The 18,409-nt window shown below is 35.4% G+C and overlaps 1 protein-coding gene across 1 annotated transcript; it reads left to right on the top strand.

The window, feature by feature from the left end:
- The first annotated feature begins 10,655 nt into the window (after window positions 1-10,655).
- Window positions 10,656-11,866, top strand: LOC146884727 (uncharacterized). Its single transcript, XM_085675996.1, has 2 exons — window positions 10,656-11,018; window positions 11,090-11,866. The coding sequence occupies exons 1-2, from the start codon at window positions 10,656-10,658 to the stop codon at window positions 11,864-11,866; spliced, it is 1,140 nt and encodes a 379-aa protein (XP_085532122.1).
- The last annotated feature ends 6,543 nt before the right edge of the window (window positions 11,867-18,409 follow it).

The following is an 18,409-nucleotide window of genomic DNA, read 5'->3' as shown; positions in this document are numbered from 1 at the left end:
CAAAGTATTTTAACTTATAAAATTTCTTTCCTGATTTGATGAAAAACTATGTATTTTAATGACATTTAATACTTGATAATATGATATTTTATTTACTGTGACTTTTATTTTTTTAAATATATATATATATATAATTAATATTTGAAATAGTAAAATATTTTTTTATCTCAATTTTTGTCTTGTTTCTTTAAATCAGTCCTAATTTTATTTTTGTGCTTAAATATATGCCAATTTTTGTCAATTTTTTTTAATTTGGTCATTTTTTGCTAACACCAATTAAATCTTTAACCGTCATGAACATTGACTATCACGTGTCACTTCATGATTTTTTTATTGTTTTATTTTTTTTATTTTTTTTTATTTTTAAAATTTTTCTTTTACATGTCAACATGTCAAACCAACAATGTGTCACGCAAAGTCAATGTATTTAATCCTTATATTCGTTATTTTTGTTTAATTTTGTGCCAATTTTTTTTAACACGAACCAATTTTGTTCATTTTCAAATTGAGACCAAATTTAATTTTTATATTAAAATTCACATTTTTATGAAATATTTTTATTAAATATATTAAAATTCACATCATTATAACTTTTATATACAAAATAAATTTGGTCCTAATTTTGAGAGTGACCAAATTATTCAATTTTAAAAAAAAATTGGGACTAAATTGAACAAAAATAACAAATATAAGAATTAAATTGAATATAAAACATTGACTGTGACACGTGACACGATGTTTGGTTGACACGTGAACATTAAAAAAATTTAAAAATCAAATAAATAAATCAAAAATTAAAAAATTACGAAATGACCTGTGATAGTCACTATTCATTGACCATTAATAATTTAAATGATGTTAGCAAAAAATGACCAAATTAAACAAAATTGACGAAAATTGAAACAAAAATAAAATTAGGAGACTAATTTGATAAAACTTGACAAAAATTTAAAAAAAAAAGTATTTTAACCTTTTTTAAAATAAGATAATCAAATCCCTACTCATGTTATCATCCCTTAAGCTAAATAGTTTCATGGTTGCTAAGTTAGTCTAATTGTGTTCGCTTCTTTCTTATACAAATCCTTTATATTGTGAGAACAAAAGTTCTATTCAAATTAGTCATATTTCAGACTTTCATAAGCATACAAAACATCTTTAAATTGTTTGTCATTCCACTCGCTATCATCTTTAATATGTATTCGTTGCATTATTTTCCATCTTTTCAGCTATACTTATTTATAAAATCTGACTGTATTAAGAGTTTTTTATTTTTTGGCTAATGAATTTTCAGTGATCTGGATTAGTACACCATAAATTTAAGAAAATATTAGACAATTATATATATATATATATATATATAGAAAGTATATTTTAATCTTTATACTCATATCTTATTTATATTTTTATATTTTTGTTATGTCTTTACATTAAGTTAATATTTTTTTTTGAGTCTTCATTCTTTGTTTCATAAATTATTATGAGACAGAAGGACCTACAAAATTCATATCTAAAATATATTTATATTATTTTTATTTGGTTTCATTTTTTTTAATAATTATGTTCTCTTAACTATTTTTTAGGGGGAAAGTTTTAAAATTTTGAAAAATGTGTAGATTTTCATGGTTTTGCAACTAAACAGAGGATATTATTGCTTATATTGAGTTTTATGTGGCTATTATTCTTTCTTTTTATCTCGTTCCATCTTTTCTTTACGTATTGTTATTTTTCTATTATCTCTAGTGTTTTTCCCTATAATTTATTATGGGAAAGAAAGTTTAAAAAATATTATTTTCTTAAAATGGTGCAGATCTTGAAAATTATCTGACAAACACTCATCTTCATGATAGAGATTTTTGTGTGTGGGGAAGATAAAACATTTAAGTTTAATAATAAAATGGAATCGCTTTATCATGATGATGACCCATAACCTATCTAGAAGCCTTGAGGCAACAGGTAGCACCTAGAACTATGGACAGAAGTGTCTGCTGGGGAATCAACCACATTCCTAAACTGTTTTTATCATTACAAAGCTTCAATTTTATTATTTTTATATTCAGTGTGTTGGAGTCAAACAAATAGGTGGTTATTATCATTTAATTATAATAGCTGGTGAAAATGTTCACCCACCATATACATCTTTATAGCAATTTATAATTAATATTATTTTTCATTTGAATTATCTTTGTTTCCAAGTTTTTTCTTCAATCAGTTCTTTGCGTGATTAGTTCATTTGTTTTAAATTGATCAATTTCACATAATATTTTCATTATTAAAAATATTTTTTCAGTGGTTTCTGAGATTATTCATACCACAATAGATTGATAATTTTTTATTAACATTAACCAATTTGAAAACCAATTTGAAAACCAATTTTTCATAATAAAATTACTGAATAACTTTCAAGGGTTGATGTAATTAGAGCTGTCAAAACAGGTAACCCGACCCAACTCTATTCGATCCACCATGGGTTGATGATTTAATGAGTCAACCCAATTCGGCTCACATTTTAGCAAGCCAAAAAAATTCGAACCCGGCACGATCCATCACTGGTTGACGGGTTGACGGGTTAAACGGGTTGGCTCACGAGTTCACTTAATTAAATTTTTTTTTTCAGTCAAAACTAAATTGTAATTCTAATTAAAATCTAAATAAACTTTAATACAATCCAAATACAAACCAAAATAAAAAAAAATACAAATTATTTATATGTTGGATAAAAAAATAACCTAACATGACTCAAATGTAAATTAATAAAAAAAATAAAAACACTTGTGTGACCTTTTTATCTGCGGGTTGGTGAGCCAACCCGACTCACCACGGGTTCAACCCGGATAAGTCGGGTCAAAAATCAACCCGTATTGAAATTTATAAAAAAAATTTAACCCAACCCAACTCAAACCCGTTGTGTGCCAGGTTAGCTCGCGAATTCTAACCCATTTTGACAACTCTCTATATGTAATGTAATGAACTTTTATAATTTGGACAAATAAGAACAAAGGAGAGAATAAGCTATAACTGTTAGCTTATTTTAAAAAGTGCTTTAGGAAGTAATTTCTTTTATTTATTAACTCTTGTATTTTAATAATTTGTTTTTTACTTTTAATTTCTTTTTACTTATTATTATTTATTTTAATTTTATATTTAAGAATTATTCTTTTAATGTTTTTTGTATTTCAAATTTTAAAAAAATATTTAATATTATAAATTAAAGTAACTAATACGTTATTGCATAATATTATGTGAAAGTGTATGGTAATGAATGTCCTAATTTTTGAACAAGTGACGACGAAAAAGGGGCGAAGGTTCCGGAGATCTTAATCTGAGTTGAAAATGATGCATGCACTGTAGAACAGTTTTATTTTGTACACTAATTGCATGAATAATGGTTTAAAAAGTGCATGAAGACCTAATCAAGATAACTATACATTTGCAATTAATAAGGTAGGAAAATCGTGAAAAAGGTTAGGAAATCTCACTTGGCAAATAGCTACTTCATATCAGTGCTTTCACCACAATTTCTTCATACATTTTTATAACCTGCATTGTTACATCCATATCTCATCATTCCTTTGTTACTTTATTTTTTATGTTTTGTTCTTGTGGTTGGAAAGGAACAGGAAACACATGACATGCTTTAGAAGTGGGTTTGTTTAATTTGAGTTTATTGGCAGTTGTCACATTCTACTATAACCCACCAACGCACACCTGTGGCTGGAGTAAATAGAAAGGGATTTGATTCAGATCACCACAAATCCACGCACCACCAAATGCAATCTCAGTTGAACACTGGTCCAAATAATACTACTTCCACCTAAAATATAATATATATTTCGAGCTAATTAAAACTTGCATTTCACATCATTTTTTCTGTCTTTGCTCACATCAATCCATTTTAAAATAATCTAATATTTTAGGTATACATTCCTGGTAATAGTTATCTGTTTTGATCATTTCCATTTATGATATTAACTTTTACTTACTATTACATAAATACTTCTGAAATGGTGTAAACATCTTCATTTAAGTAACTAATATGTGAACACAAATAATTTGATTTCCAAATAAATATATAAATGGAAACATATTCTGTCTTTTTTTTAAGTCCTTATAAAATGAGAAAAAAACAAATTTCCTGACAATTACTTTTTTGTAACTTATAAAAATAAATGGTAATGGGTATAAAAGATGGTGAGGAAAATTAAAGAGAAAAAAATCAACTAAAAAGAGACAAAGGTAAGAAAGTTGAAGAAAAAATTACATCGTAAGACAATTCACTGTGATAAAAAATAAGATTCTTTTTTGTTTTACCTAGTACCTCCTTTTACTGGTTAAACATAAATTACATTTAACATTTCAAAAAATAAAACATTTATATCTCTTTCATCTATGATGTCTTAATTTGACAAATAGTCCATGGATCAACCATAACCTACTTCTTGCTAAACTCACTATGAGGGGACTCCCAAATGAAGGGCTAAAAAAAGTCTCAGTTCCAAAGTTCCCTCTCAAGTGGGTTGGGACCAGGACCAAAGTGGGTTTGGTCCACTAAAATATTTTAACTAACTCTTAAAAATAATATTTTGAGCTTGAATAAAAATGGAGTCAAGTCGTCTCAGACTAACCCAGATCAAAGGTCGAGACTAGACAACATGGCCAAGCCAGACCAAAGACCAAGACGGGTAAGCTCGAGCCGAAGGCTGAAATGGACCATCTCAGGCCAATGGTTGAGACAAGCAGAAATAATTTGGATAAACAACTGATAAAGGCTAGGTTGGAGTGACGGCCGAGACGGGTCGGCTTGGCTGACAGCTAACATATCTCCTCCAATACTTTCAAGCACCTTTTACCTTGCTTGCAATATTGTAATGTGACAATCAATCCACAATCCAGATTACTTCCAACCAAGTCTATCACAAACGAATCGAGCATATAGAAATCAATCGTCACCTCATTTGGAAAAGATCAATTGTGGTCTAGTCAAGCTCTTCCCTATCTTCTACTCCTTCCAAGCTACATACATATTTACCAAGCCCCTACCCATGCTCACCTTCAAGCACCACCTTTCCAAGCTGGGAATGAAGGATATTTATTCTCAGCTTGAGCAGGACTGATAAACTCCCCTTTTTATATGTTGTTGAACAATGTTGGATCGCTTAGCACACCCCTCTTCGCTTAACGATCTTCAAGTGTTTGATCTTTTGTTTTTGAGAACTTTCCTTCTTTGTCAAAGCCAACCAGTTAGGTTGTTCTTTTGCTTCGATCTTTTATAATATATATAGTTTCCTCTTTTTCTCTTTTCAATTTTTGTAACACAATATTGTAGCTTTCCTTTCTCTTGCAATTAGGGCTGGACAAAGTTAATTGAATAGTACCAAACTATCAATTAACTATACTAAATTAAAATAAATTTACTAAACTATTTTAAAGTGAAAATTAAACTGAACTATATTACAGATCAATTTTAAAAAACTGAACATAATGAAATTGCAGTTCGGTTAACTACATATAACCGAAACTACTTTTTTCCAATTGAAAAGAAATATGGGTGGTCAGTGAAATGTATATGACGTCGTCTTCTTTTTCTCTCCAACCAATACACGCCTAAACAAGATAAGCATCAAGTTTTCAATTCCATCAACCATATTCCATTTTTTTCATTTTTTGGTAAATATTTTTGAATTCCATCGATTAAAAAAAATAATGGATGATTAGAGAAATATATCATTGTATTTCATTCTTAATATTTTTCATTTTTTTTATAAGTATTTCTCTCACTATTGGTAAACACGGGTAATTATAATTTTAGAAAATACAAACATAAAAAATAGCAAAAAAATTAACATTATTTGTATAAAAAAAATATTATTATTAATTTCTTTTTTATTTCATGGAGTTTTCTATTATTATCTTCACAACGATATCGAAACCAAAGTCATACTTGTAATCAACAACTTGTATTGATTTGTTCAAAAGGTAAAATCAGGAAAATAGTCGTATAAATGAAATAATTAAAAGTGTGATTTTTTTAAGATAACCTTTCAAGATAAAATGGAACTTTCAAGTGTTATCAATTTTGATGATTGAAGATGTGTTAATAAGTTGTATTTTATAATGCAACTTACATTTGAAGATGTATTAATTTTTATGTTTTCTTAGTTTTTTTTTTTTGTATTTGAAGATGTATTCTTGAGTAGAGACAAAATTTTCCTATCTACTTAGTGTTATGTCTTTATTTTTTTTTAGTTTGTAAGAAACATATATTATGAATGAAGTGGGTAAGTACTACCTTTTCTAGTTTTTTAATTGAATGCAATATTTAGTATAATAATTTAGTTAAGAAATTCAAAAACAATTCACAACCAGTTCGGTTAAAAAATAGTGTAGTTCAATTCAAAATTAGTACAGTTTAATTCTAGTGTAGTTCAATTTAAAAACAATACAGTTCGATTAAAAAATAGTGCAATCCGGTTCAAAAATAGAGAAGTTTGGTTCAAAATTAGTGCACTTCGGTTCAAAAATAGTACAGTTTGGTTAAAAAATAGAGTAGTTTGATTCAAAATTAGTGCAATTTGATTTTAAAATGGTGCAATTCAGTTCAAAAATAGTGCAGTTCAGTCTAAAAATAGTGCAGTTCAAAAAACAATTCAGTTTATAACAATTCAATTCAGTTTGTATTACAGTGCAATACAGTTAAGTGCGGTACAATTCAGTTTAGTTTGTTAGAAATAAAAAGAGTTCAGTTCAGTTTGTCTTAACTGTTTTTTCAGTTCAATTTGTGTGAATTATATTTTAATTCAGTACAATTTTAAATAGTGCAGTGTAATTCGGATAGTTTTGCTCGATCGTACTTGCAGTACAATTTTATTCTTTCCTTTTCTCTGCCTTGATCACAAAAGTCTGTTAAAAAACAAATTACATGAATTATAATAATCGTCTCAGAACTATCCGTGTTATATATATTGTGTTTACTCGACCCATATTTTGTAATAGTTATCTTAAGCTAATTTCTTTTTCGATTCCTTCTATTATGTTTGTAACATCTTTGTTGATGTTGTTTTTCTTGTCACATCAATTGTTTCCTCGATTATTCTTTACTAACTTGAACTTTTGTATTAGTCTTCATTATGATTCCATTTCTTGATTTCCCGAGTCTCGATTTTCTTCTAAGCTTATTCTCCATTTATTTTACTTCTTTATCATTTCCTTTGATGTTTTAACCTCAATATGTCATCACCTTGATATTCTTCCTCCGACAATAATATATATTAATTATAGATAGTTTGTTAGATATTTTTTAATTTAAAATCTTACTCACTATTGGATGAACTAAATAAATTCAATATTAAAATGTGTAATTTAAATATTATATAGATGCAAGTTTAAAGAATAATATGTACATTAATTTTTCTATTTATTTAGGGGATATTATTGATCTAAAAGTTATTATATATATACATATATGATGTAGAAAGTGATGAATTTAAAGTAGAGGCTAGTAACACCTAATTGAATTCCAAATCCAAACGCTTTACTTCAATATAAGGCAGAGAGGGGTTGAAAGCAGGGGCAATCCGAAAGTAATGAACAAAAGTAGAAGTCATAGTGAATCCAATACAACAACAATAAGAATAGAGGGAAACATGGCATGCTTGAATCTCTTTACGAATTCTTGGGACCTTTTGTTCTGAACCACCTTGAGTTACATGTTCCTATTTTATTGTCATTTGTCACGTTGTACTAAACTATAACCCACCACCACACTTATGGGGATATGATCGAGATCACCACAAAGCCACGCACCACCAACACAAGAGTGCAATTTCAGTTGAACACTGGTCCTAACAATGCTCTTTCGACTTTCACAACAGACCATCAGTTGCTATTCTGTTGTAACCTCTAACCATCATCTTTCATTTACGCTAACATGTGTAAAATAATTTATTATGGTCCTAATTTTTTCCATACTTATTTTCCACATTATGTACAAATCTTTTTGGGTTTCACTTCTTTTTAAAAAAAATATTTATATTTATTTCTATTCTTCTATTTTCACTTTTTTGTCTCTCTTCTGTCAAAGTTAAACTTACCTCAAATCGATTTGATGACTGAGTTTTAAAAAAATAATAATATTTTGACTCATTATTTTAATCTATTTTCTAAATTTATTATTTTAATCATTCTTTAATTATTTATTTTAATATTATGTGTGAAACCCCATTTTGTCTCTCTTTTCTCTACCACTTCCCACTCACTGAAAAACACTCCACAGACCCAACTCTCCTTCACTCTGCACTGGTCCCTCCTTTTCTCTCAACCAGAGTTCAACCTTCATACTGACCCATCCTTCTTCTTAATTTTCAGCAGACAAATCAGAAGGGCCAGTTGATACCTCCCTCCTAGCTAAACCTCCATTCTCTCAAAGTAAGTAAAAAGTCATTCTCATTTCTCATCAATTTCGAATTTTGGAAGTTAATTTCAAGCCAGACAGAATTAGGGCCCTATCCTTACTGTATGAACCTTCATTTCAGTCCCTTAGGTTGTGAATTGGAGTGCCTCACTATGAGAAGCCATAATAGTGGATTGGTGATCAATTAAGGTAAGGGAAGCTAACCTATCATCCTATTTTGCGAACAGATCATTAATATAAGTTAGAATTGCATGAATTGGATGTTGATTGATGAGTGTGAACAATTGTATGTGGTGGAATTCGTTTTAGGTATGAACTGTGTGGCTTGCATGTTGAAACAGCTCGAAATTCTGATGATCTCGCCCAAGCGAGTTGTTTCCGCCTGAGCGAAAATGACAAAAAACCACCCCTGATGCTGCGTGAGGTCTCGCCTAGGCGAGCTGATGTCGCCTGAGCGAGAGTCAAATCTCGTCTAGGCGAAACAGCCTAGCCTGAGCGAGAGTTCGCTCAGATTTTGGGGTAGCTCCCTGTTTGGGGTCTCGCCCAGGCGAGAGCGACTCGCCTAAGCGAGACTACTTTCTAGCCCAGGCGAGATCCCTTAGCTTGGGCGAGTTTCAATGCAGAGTTGGATATTTCCATGTTTTTAATGAAATGAATCTGTGCTAGTGAATCGATATTGACAATTGGCTATTATGCATGTGAACTTTATGATTAATAGTCTGTTTGATTATAATTTGTGGAAATTTAGTTAATTGAAATTCCAATAAGATGGTTTTAGTAAATGTAAGGGCATGAGGACTCATATTGGTGGCATCCTGACGCTCCTAGTAACCATTGAGACTCAAGTAGAGTATGATGGGTTATGTCGGGAGGAGTAGCAGGAGGTCCTGGTCTATGAACTCGATCCGTCATAGAGGTGATGGGATTTACCTTGAGAGTGGTTGGGTGAATACCCCTTGTGCCTAAAACTCTGCAGAGTTTGGGAACCATCTCGAGTGCAAGCCACCGAGAGCTCCAATGTCACTTACATAATCCGGATATCGAGTCTAGAAGGGAATGTGGTGTTATGGTTGAGATTGATGGGATGATTTAGATTCTTTGTGTGATAAATTCTGTTTTCGGCCTAAATATGATAATTGCATGATTTGTCTTGATTCAAGTTAGCTTACCCTCCTTGTATGTTTGTGTGCTTCTTGTGTCTTCTATTTATGTAATGATCGTCCTTATCGAATGGCGTGAGCAGATATAGGTACAGGTGAGGATACACCCCTCCGGGGCAGGAGATGAGTACATTAGACGTTCCTCTAGTGGTTGTAATCTTTTGTTAGGCTTAACAGGTCAGATGTTTTGTAATCCCTTTAGAAATGTAAGGACTGTATGTATTGATTCAGGGTATGTATGGTTATTTTGAGGATGACTGTATTATACATCTTACTGACCTACGCCATCATCTGCTTCTGAATTATTGAAATTTAAATGTTTTGTTTAATAGTATAAAAACTATGAAAACGGAATGTTACAATTTTGGTATCAAAGCAGTGATTCCTTTAGGACCTGTAGGTGTGAGCTTACTTAGTTTCTGTTGTGTGTTACTCGTAATGTGTTTAGCATAAGTTGTAGTACCTGTTGACTAATAGGATGGTCCTTCCTTATGTGATCATAGTTATGGCACCTAGACCTCTTCCACCTCCTGTTCCAAATCCAGATAACCCTCATTTGGTGGGAGCAATTGAGGCAATGATTGCAGCCATGCAGCAACAGAATGCTAACATGGTGAATCAACAGAACCTAGCCCTGCAGCAAATGGAGTCTGCAAGACTAGCAGTAGAGGCAACTCAGCAGAGGCACTTGGAAGCCCTGCATCAGATAGGGGAAAACCGTGCAGCCGCAGGTTCTTCCCAAGCTTCACTACCGCGAGTGCAAGAGTGGAGTTTGGAGGATTTCCTACAACACCATCCATCCCGTTTTAATGGCAAAGTTAGCCCGGATGGGGCTGATCAGTGGCTGCGGGACATGGAACGAATCTTTGATGCTAAGAGATGTCCTGCGGAGAACAGGCTTGCATACACTGAGTATCTTCTTGCTGGAGAGGTCGTGCAATATGTGGTCCAGCATGAAGATGATGTTGGAGGACAGCCGAGAGACCATTACTTGGGAACTGTTTAAGAAGAAGTTCTATGCTGAGTTCTTCCCAGATAGTGTGAGGTATGCGAAGGAGGTCGAGTTCTTGCAGCTGATGCAAGGAGACATGTCAGTGTCAGAGTATGCTGAAAAGTTTAAACACTTGGGCAGATTCCACACCCTGAAGATGGCAAAGGACTGGCAGTGTAGAAAATTTGAGAATGGGTTGAGGGGTGACCTCAAGCTCATGGTGGCTCCGCTCTCTATCAAGGAGTTCCCTGCCTTGGTAGAGAAGGCACGAGTGATGGAGAAGCTCAAGGCTAAAGTTGAAGCTCAGCAGAGGTCTCAGCTGAAGGTGGGAGGACCATCTGGGTCCACGAGCAGACACGACGACAGGAGGAACCATACTCTAGGCCTCAGCCCCAGGGGCCCAGGAGGTTCTCACATCAGCCCCAGCAGTTTCAGCCTTCTAAGCCGCAGTGCTTCCACTGTAAGGGGCCCCATCTGAGGAGCGCCTGTCCCTAGCTTTCTAACAGGAGGACCTGCCATAGATGCGGCCAGACGGGTCACTTCATCAAGGATTGCCCAGTCGATAGGAGCACAGTGTCGAGGCCTTCATCACAGTCTCAGTCACAACCATCGAGAGGAGGTGCGAGACCACAGGCGGTGGGTCGAGTGTATGTCGTGACGGGTGTAGAGGCAGCTGGATCAGGTAACCTCATCATCGGGTCTTGTGTGATAGCTGGTAGGAGCTTGCATGTTCTGTTCGATTCGGGGGCGACGCATTCTTTTGTGTCAGAATCTAGGGTGGTGGAGTTGGGTCTTCCGGTGAAGGAGCTCCAGTATGACCTGGTGGTGTCCACACCTGCTTCTGGGTTAGTTAGAACCTCGACCGTGTGTGCTAGGTGTAAGATCGAGGTTGAGGGGCGCAAGTACAGGGTGAACCTCATCTGTTTACCCTTGGCGGGGTTGGATGTCATTTTAGGAATGGATTGGCTATCCACCAATCACATTCTCATTGACTGTAACGAGAAGAAAGTGTTGTTTCCTAGCTTGGAGGATGAAGATCTGTTGATGTCCTCTCAGCAGGTGGACAAGGCAATTAGGGAAGGGTCTCAGTGCTTCTTGATTTTGACTCAATTATCCGTTGAGACTGAGATTGGACCTTTGGAGACGCTTGTAGTGGGGGATTTCTCAGATGTGTTTCCTGAGGATGTGCCGGGCCTACCCCCTACTAGGGAGATAGAGTTCTCCATTGACCTGGTGCCGGGGGCAGGGCCAGTGTCTATAACACCCTACAGAGTGGCTCCTGCTGAGCTAGTGGAGTTGAAGAAATAGATCGAAGAGCTGCTAGAAAAATAGTTCATCAGGCCGAGTGTATCGCCTTGGGGAGCGCCAGTGCTGCTGGTTAAAAAGAAGGATGGCAGTTCTAGACTCTGTGTGGATTACAGGCAGCTGAATAAGCTAACCATCAAGAACAAGTACCCTCTGCCAAGAATTGACGACTTGATGGATCAGTTGCACGGTGCTGCAGTGTTCTCCAAGATTGATCTGAGATCAAGGTACCATCAGATTCGAGTCAAGTCTGATGACGTGCAGAAGACCGCTTTCAGGTCCAGGTACGGACACTACGAGTATGTAGTGATGTCGTTTGGTGTGACTAACGCCCCCGCTTTGTTCATGGACTACATGAACCAAATCTTCAGGCCATTCCTGGATAAGTTCGTGGTGGTTTTCATAGATGACATCTTGATTTACTCACGGACTCCAGAGGAACATGCAGAGCATCTGAAGATAGTTCTGAGCATACTAAGAGAGAAGCAGTTGTATGCAAAGCGGTCAAAATCTGAGTTCTGGATGACTTCGGTTCAGTTCTTCGGGCACATGATATCGGCTCAGGGCATAGCAGCAGATCCGTCTAAAGTAAAAGCGGTGCTAAATTGGGAACGCCCTAAGTCAGTGTCTGAAATAAGGAGCTTTGTGGGGCTGGCAGGTTACTATAGGAGATTCATTGAAGGATTCTCCAGTATAGCAGCACCCTTGACTCAGCTAACCCGCAAGGATCACCCATTTGCTTGGACCGACCGGTGTGAGGAGAGCTTTCTAAAGCTTAAGCAAAAGTTGACTAGCGCTCCAGTGTTGGTGATTCCTGATACCGGTAAACCCTTTCAGGTTTATTGCGATGCTTCTCATCAGGGTTTGGGATGTGTTCTGATGCAAGAACGGAGAGTGGTAGCATACGCCTCACGACAGTTGAAGAATCATGAGAAGAACTATCCCACGCATGACTTGGAGTTGGCAGCAGTGGTGTTTGCACTAAAGATCTGGAGACACTATCTTTACGGTGCACAATTTCAGGTTTTTAGTGATCATAAGAGTTTGAGATATTTGTTTGACCAGAAAGAGTTAAACATGAGACAGCGACGGTGGATGGAGTTTCTAAAAGATTTTGATTTTGAGTTGTTGTACCACCCGGGGAAGGCGAATGTGGTGGCTGACGCCTTAAGCAGAAAGGCGGTTCACGCATCTCACATGATGGTCAGGGAGTTGGACTTGGTAGAGCAGTTCAGAGATATGCAGTTACAGGTGACTTTAGATGAGGGGGTCATTAGATGTAACCAGCTCACGGTGTCTAATGATTTCCTTAATCTGATAAAGGAGAAGCAACCGTCGGACCCCAAGCTACCAAGAACAATAGAGTTACTTGGCACTGAAAAGGCCAAGGATTTCTTGATGGGAGGTGATGGGGTGCTGAGATTCAGGGGCAGGATTTGCATACCTGAAGACTTAGAGCTGAAAGGTATGATTCTTGAAGAAGGGCACAAGAGTCGTTTTAGCATGCACCCAAGCATGACTAAAATGTATCATGATCTGAGGGAATCGTTCTGGTGGTCGAGCATGAAGCAAGATGTCGCTCGGTATGTAGCATCATGCTTAACCTGTCAGAAGGCCAAGACGGAGCACCAGAGACCAGGAGGGATGCTTCAGCAGCTTGAGATACCCGAGTGGAAATGGGATAGCGTTGCTATGGACTTTGTCACCCATTTACCTCGGACAGTGAGGAACCACGATGCTATATGGGTGATAGTAGACCGTATCACCAAGAGTGCCCACTTCCTAGCAGTAAACTTGAGGATGTCTATGGCGAAGTTAGCGCAGTTGTATATCGGTGAGATCGTGAGGTTGCATGGGGTGCCATCGAGTATAGTCTCTGATAGAGACCCACGATTCACCTCCCGCTTCTAGCAGAGACGCTGCAGGATGCTATGGGTAGCAGGCTGGCTATGAGCTCCGCTTATCACCCCCAGACCGATGGGCAGTCTGAGAGAACCATCTAGTCTCTTGAGGATCTCTTACGGACGTGCGTGCTGGACCATCTGGGTGCGTGGGACGAGGTCCTGCCTTTAGTGAAGTTTACATATAATAATAGCTTTCACACCAGTATTGGCATGGCGCCTTATGAGGCCCTCTATGGCAGGAGATGTAGAACGCCCTTATGCTGGTATCAGGACGGAGAATCAGTGGTGGTGGGACCAGAGCTCCTGAGGCAGACTATTGAGAAGGTCAAGCTCATACAAGAAAGAATGAGAGCATCCCAAAGCAGACAAAAATCTTATGCTGATCAGAGGAGAAGACCTTTGGAGTTTGAACTAGGGGACCATGTTTTCTTGAGAATTACCCCGACTACTGGTGTGGGAAGAGCAATTCGCCAGAAGAAGTTGTCTCCTAGGTTCGTTGGTCCATACCAGATTCTGAGAAGAATTGGACCAGTGGCGTATGAGATCGCCCTACCTCCTCCCTAGGCCAACCTCCACCCCGTGTTTCATGTTTCACAGCTCAGGAAGTATGTAACTGACCCTTCCCATGTACTTGAGATGGAAGATCTACATATTAGAGGAGACCTTACAGTAGAAGTTCAACCCGTTGGATTAGGAGATGTTCAGATGAGGCAACTCAGAGGGAAAACCATCAGTTTAGTACAGGTCGTCTGGGATAAAAGAACTGGTGATTTCACATGGGAACTAGAGGATGATGTAAGGAAGTCATACCCCCACCTATACTCTGGTAAGTTCCAATTTTCAGGTCGAAAATTTTAGTAGTTGGGGGGAATGTGAAACCCCATGTTGTCTCTCTTTTCTCTACCACTTCCCACTCACTGAAAAACACTCCACAGACCCAACTCTCATTCACTCTGCACTGGTCCCTCCTTTTCTCTCAACCAGAGTTCAACCTTCATACTGACCCATCCTTCTTCTTAATTTTCAGCAGACAAATCAGAAGGGCCAGTTGATACCTCCCTCCTAGCTAAACCTCCATTCTCTCAAAGTAAGTAAAAATTCATTCTCATTTCTCATCAATTTCGAATTCTGGAAGTTAATTTCGAGCCAGACAGAATTAGGGCCCTATCCTTACTGTATGAACCTTCATTTCAGTCCCTTAGGTTGTGAATTGGAGTGCCTCACTGTGAGAAGCCATAATAGTGGATTGGTGATCAATTAAGGTAAGGGAAGCTAACCTATCATCCTATTTTGCGAACAGATCATTAATATAAGTTAGAATTGCATGAATTGGCTGTTGATTGATGAGTGTGAACAATTGTATGTGGTGGAATTCGTTTTAGGTATGAACTGTGTGGCTTGCATGTTGAAACAGCTCGAAATTCTGATGATCTCGCCCAAGCGAGTTGTTTCCGCCTGAGCGAAAATGACAAAAAACCACCCCTGATGCTGCGTGAGGTCTCGCCTAGGCGAGCTGATGTCGCCTGAGCGAGAGTCAAATCTCGTCTAGGCGAAACAGCCTAGCCTGAGCGAGAGTTCGCTCAGATTTTGGGGTAGCTCCCTGTTTGGGGTCTCGCCCAGGCGAGAGCGACTCGCCTAAGCGAGATTACTTTCTAGCCCAGGCGAGATCCCTTAGCTTGGGCGAGTTTCAATGCAGAGTTGGATATTTCCATGTTTTTAATGAAATGAATCTGTGCTAGTGAATCGATATTGACAATTGGCTATTATGCATGTGAACTTTATGATTAATAGTCTGTTTGATTATAATTTGTGGAAATTTAGTTAATTGAAATTCCAATAAGATGGTTTTAGTAAATGTAAGGGCATGAGGACTCATATTGGTGGCATCCTGACGCTCCTAGTAACCATTGAGACTCAAGTAGAGTATGATGGGTTATGTCGGGAGGAGTAGCAGGAGGTCCTGGTCTATGAACTCGATCCGTCATAGAGGTGATGGGATTTACCTTGAGAGTGGTTGGGTGAATACCCCTTGTGCCTAAAACTCTGCAGAGTTTGGGAACCATCTCGAGTGCAAGCCACCGAGAGCTCCAATGTCACTTACATAATCCGGATATCGAGTCTAGAAGGGAATGTGGTGTTATGGTTGAGATTGATGGGATGATTTAGATTCTTTGTGTGATAAATTCTGTTTTCGGCCTAAATATGATAATTGCATGATTTGTCTTGATTCAAGTTAGCTTACCCTCCTTGTATGTTTGTGTGCTTCTTGTGTCTTCTATTTATGCAATGATCGTCATTATCGAATGGCGTGAGCAGATATAGGTACAAGTGAGGATACACCCCTCCGGGGCAGGAGATGAGTACATTAGACGTTCCTCTAGTGGTTGTAATCTTTTGTTAGGCTTAACAGGCCAGATGTTTTGTAATCCCTTTAGAAATGTAAGGACTGTATGTATTGATTCAGGGTATGTATGGTTATTTTGAGGATGACTGTATTATACATCTTACTGACCTACGCCATCATCTGCTTCTGAATTATTGAAATTTAAATGTTTTGTTTAATAGTATAAAAACTATGAGATAGGGATGTTACATTATGATATGATAATTAAAAAATGATTAAAATAACAGATTAAAATTAAATAAAATAAATGAGTCAAAATATGAACTTTGGTACAAAATGGAACCGTACTACTGAGTCAATAACCACACACAAGCGTAAGAGAAAAAAAAATCGAACGGTATTAATTTTTTACCCACCTCACGTCACACCCATTGCTTTCGTAACTGTGATTTTATTCCGCATATAAAATGCAAACTTTTTCATCTTTTAATTAAGAGTAATGATATTTTAATTTTTTTTTTATTTTTAATTTATTATTTTTATCATCTTTAAATTATTTATTTTAATTTTTTTAATGATATGATATGATAATCTAATAATCATTTTAATCTAAGAATCATTAAAATCTAAGAATCTTAAATGGTGAATAGAAGTGGACAAAATAAATTAAAATATTATTATTCTTTAATTAATTTATGCGTGACTGTTGAATATCGAAATCAGTGTTACAAATATCTCACATGTCAGTTTACTAAGTTTAGTACTTTTTTGTTAATTTTATTTGATTTTAATTTTTTAATTAATATTAAAATATCCAATAAATTTAATAAAATTTAATTAAAAAATTTAAATTAAATATTTTTAAAGTTGAAAGATTAGTATAAAATTTTGAAAAAAAAAATAATTTTAATTTTGATAATTAAGGATAAAAATATAATTATTTTTTAATTTTTATAATTTAACTCATTTAATAATTTTACGTCTTTTAAATGAGTCTTTTAAAAGAATCCATCATTTTGAAATCAGTTAAAATAGATAAAACTAAATAAAGTGAAAATTAGGAAAAACATTATATTACAGTTTATTTAATGTCTCTTTTTGTCCTTTATGAGTATGATTGTCACTAGTTTGATACTTTTTCTTCTTTCTGCTCTCTTTTCAACGATAATAATATTCGAACAAGGATACTGTAACTATATTCACAAATTTATTTTACTTCTTTTCAGCAAGTCTTATTTCATTTATTATTCAATATTAAATTTGTAAACATACTCAATTTCCCCCTTTTTTTTTTCGAAGGTCGAAATATGGGTCATTGCCCATTATAAAGAAGAACATGATAAAAAACAGCTAATTACTTCTTGCACCCATTATTTTCTTCTTGCACTACAGAATTTATTTTTCGAAACCCAATAAATAATTTCAATTTTTTTCAGAAGTCAAATATTCGATTCTTTTACGGAAAGTATTTTCCGGAAGTTTTTGATGGGATGGGATGAGAAATTTATGAGGTGGAGGAAGTAATAGTCTAAAAATCATTGTTTAGTCAAATTGAGTTTTTGGGAACAGATGGGGACCTAAGCCCAGCAAATATAAAAGATCGGTTAGTTAGAAGAGGGTATAGATTAATGACCAAAAAACTTTATGGACCCAAAAGTAATTTCGTTTGAAGAATGTAGTAGTAGTATTCATAATGTATGACGCCCCTTTAACGTGTAAATATTGTTTGGCAAAAATAAAATACCACACACTATTGATATACAAATTCTTATATCTACATCTAAAAAATACTAGGCAATAGAATATTCTTCTAACCTTATTTGTCATTTCGAGTCCCACCACTAATATCATCTATTCGTATATATTCATATATTAAGTATGATAATAGGAGTTTAAATATTTAGAAACAATGATAAACTAACTTTTTCAAACAATAATGAAACACGTACATGTATCAAGGTGCAAATCGAATCCAATGAGTTAAAGATAAATCAACAGGGGGTTTGAGGAAACAATAACAAGTAGGATGCCAACAAAATTTTTATAAGTGGATATCTGCGGATAAAATCCGCAATAAATAGGAAATGAATATTATAAATGGATATATGCGGGTATTTTTAATATCCGTAAGTTAACGGGACGAGTACGTGTATCATAGTATCAATATCTGTGGATATTCGTACTCGTTATACTTTAATTTAAATTAAAAAAAATGATTAAAATATTAACATATTGATTTTGAATGATTTTTTTTTATCAATTAGCTTTTTAAAAATTCATTTCTTTGTAAACTGTCAT

The sequence above is a fragment of the Vigna unguiculata genome, chromosome 7, assembly GCF_037176805.1.
Source record: "Vigna unguiculata cultivar grain cowpea cultivar isolate G323 ecotype 2 chromosome 7, ASM3717680v1, whole genome shotgun sequence".
Classification (NCBI taxonomy): Eukaryota; Viridiplantae; Streptophyta; class Magnoliopsida; order Fabales; family Fabaceae; genus Vigna; species Vigna unguiculata.
The sequence above is the reverse complement of the archived record's forward strand: the minus strand, read 5'-3'. Positions and strand labels throughout refer to the sequence as shown.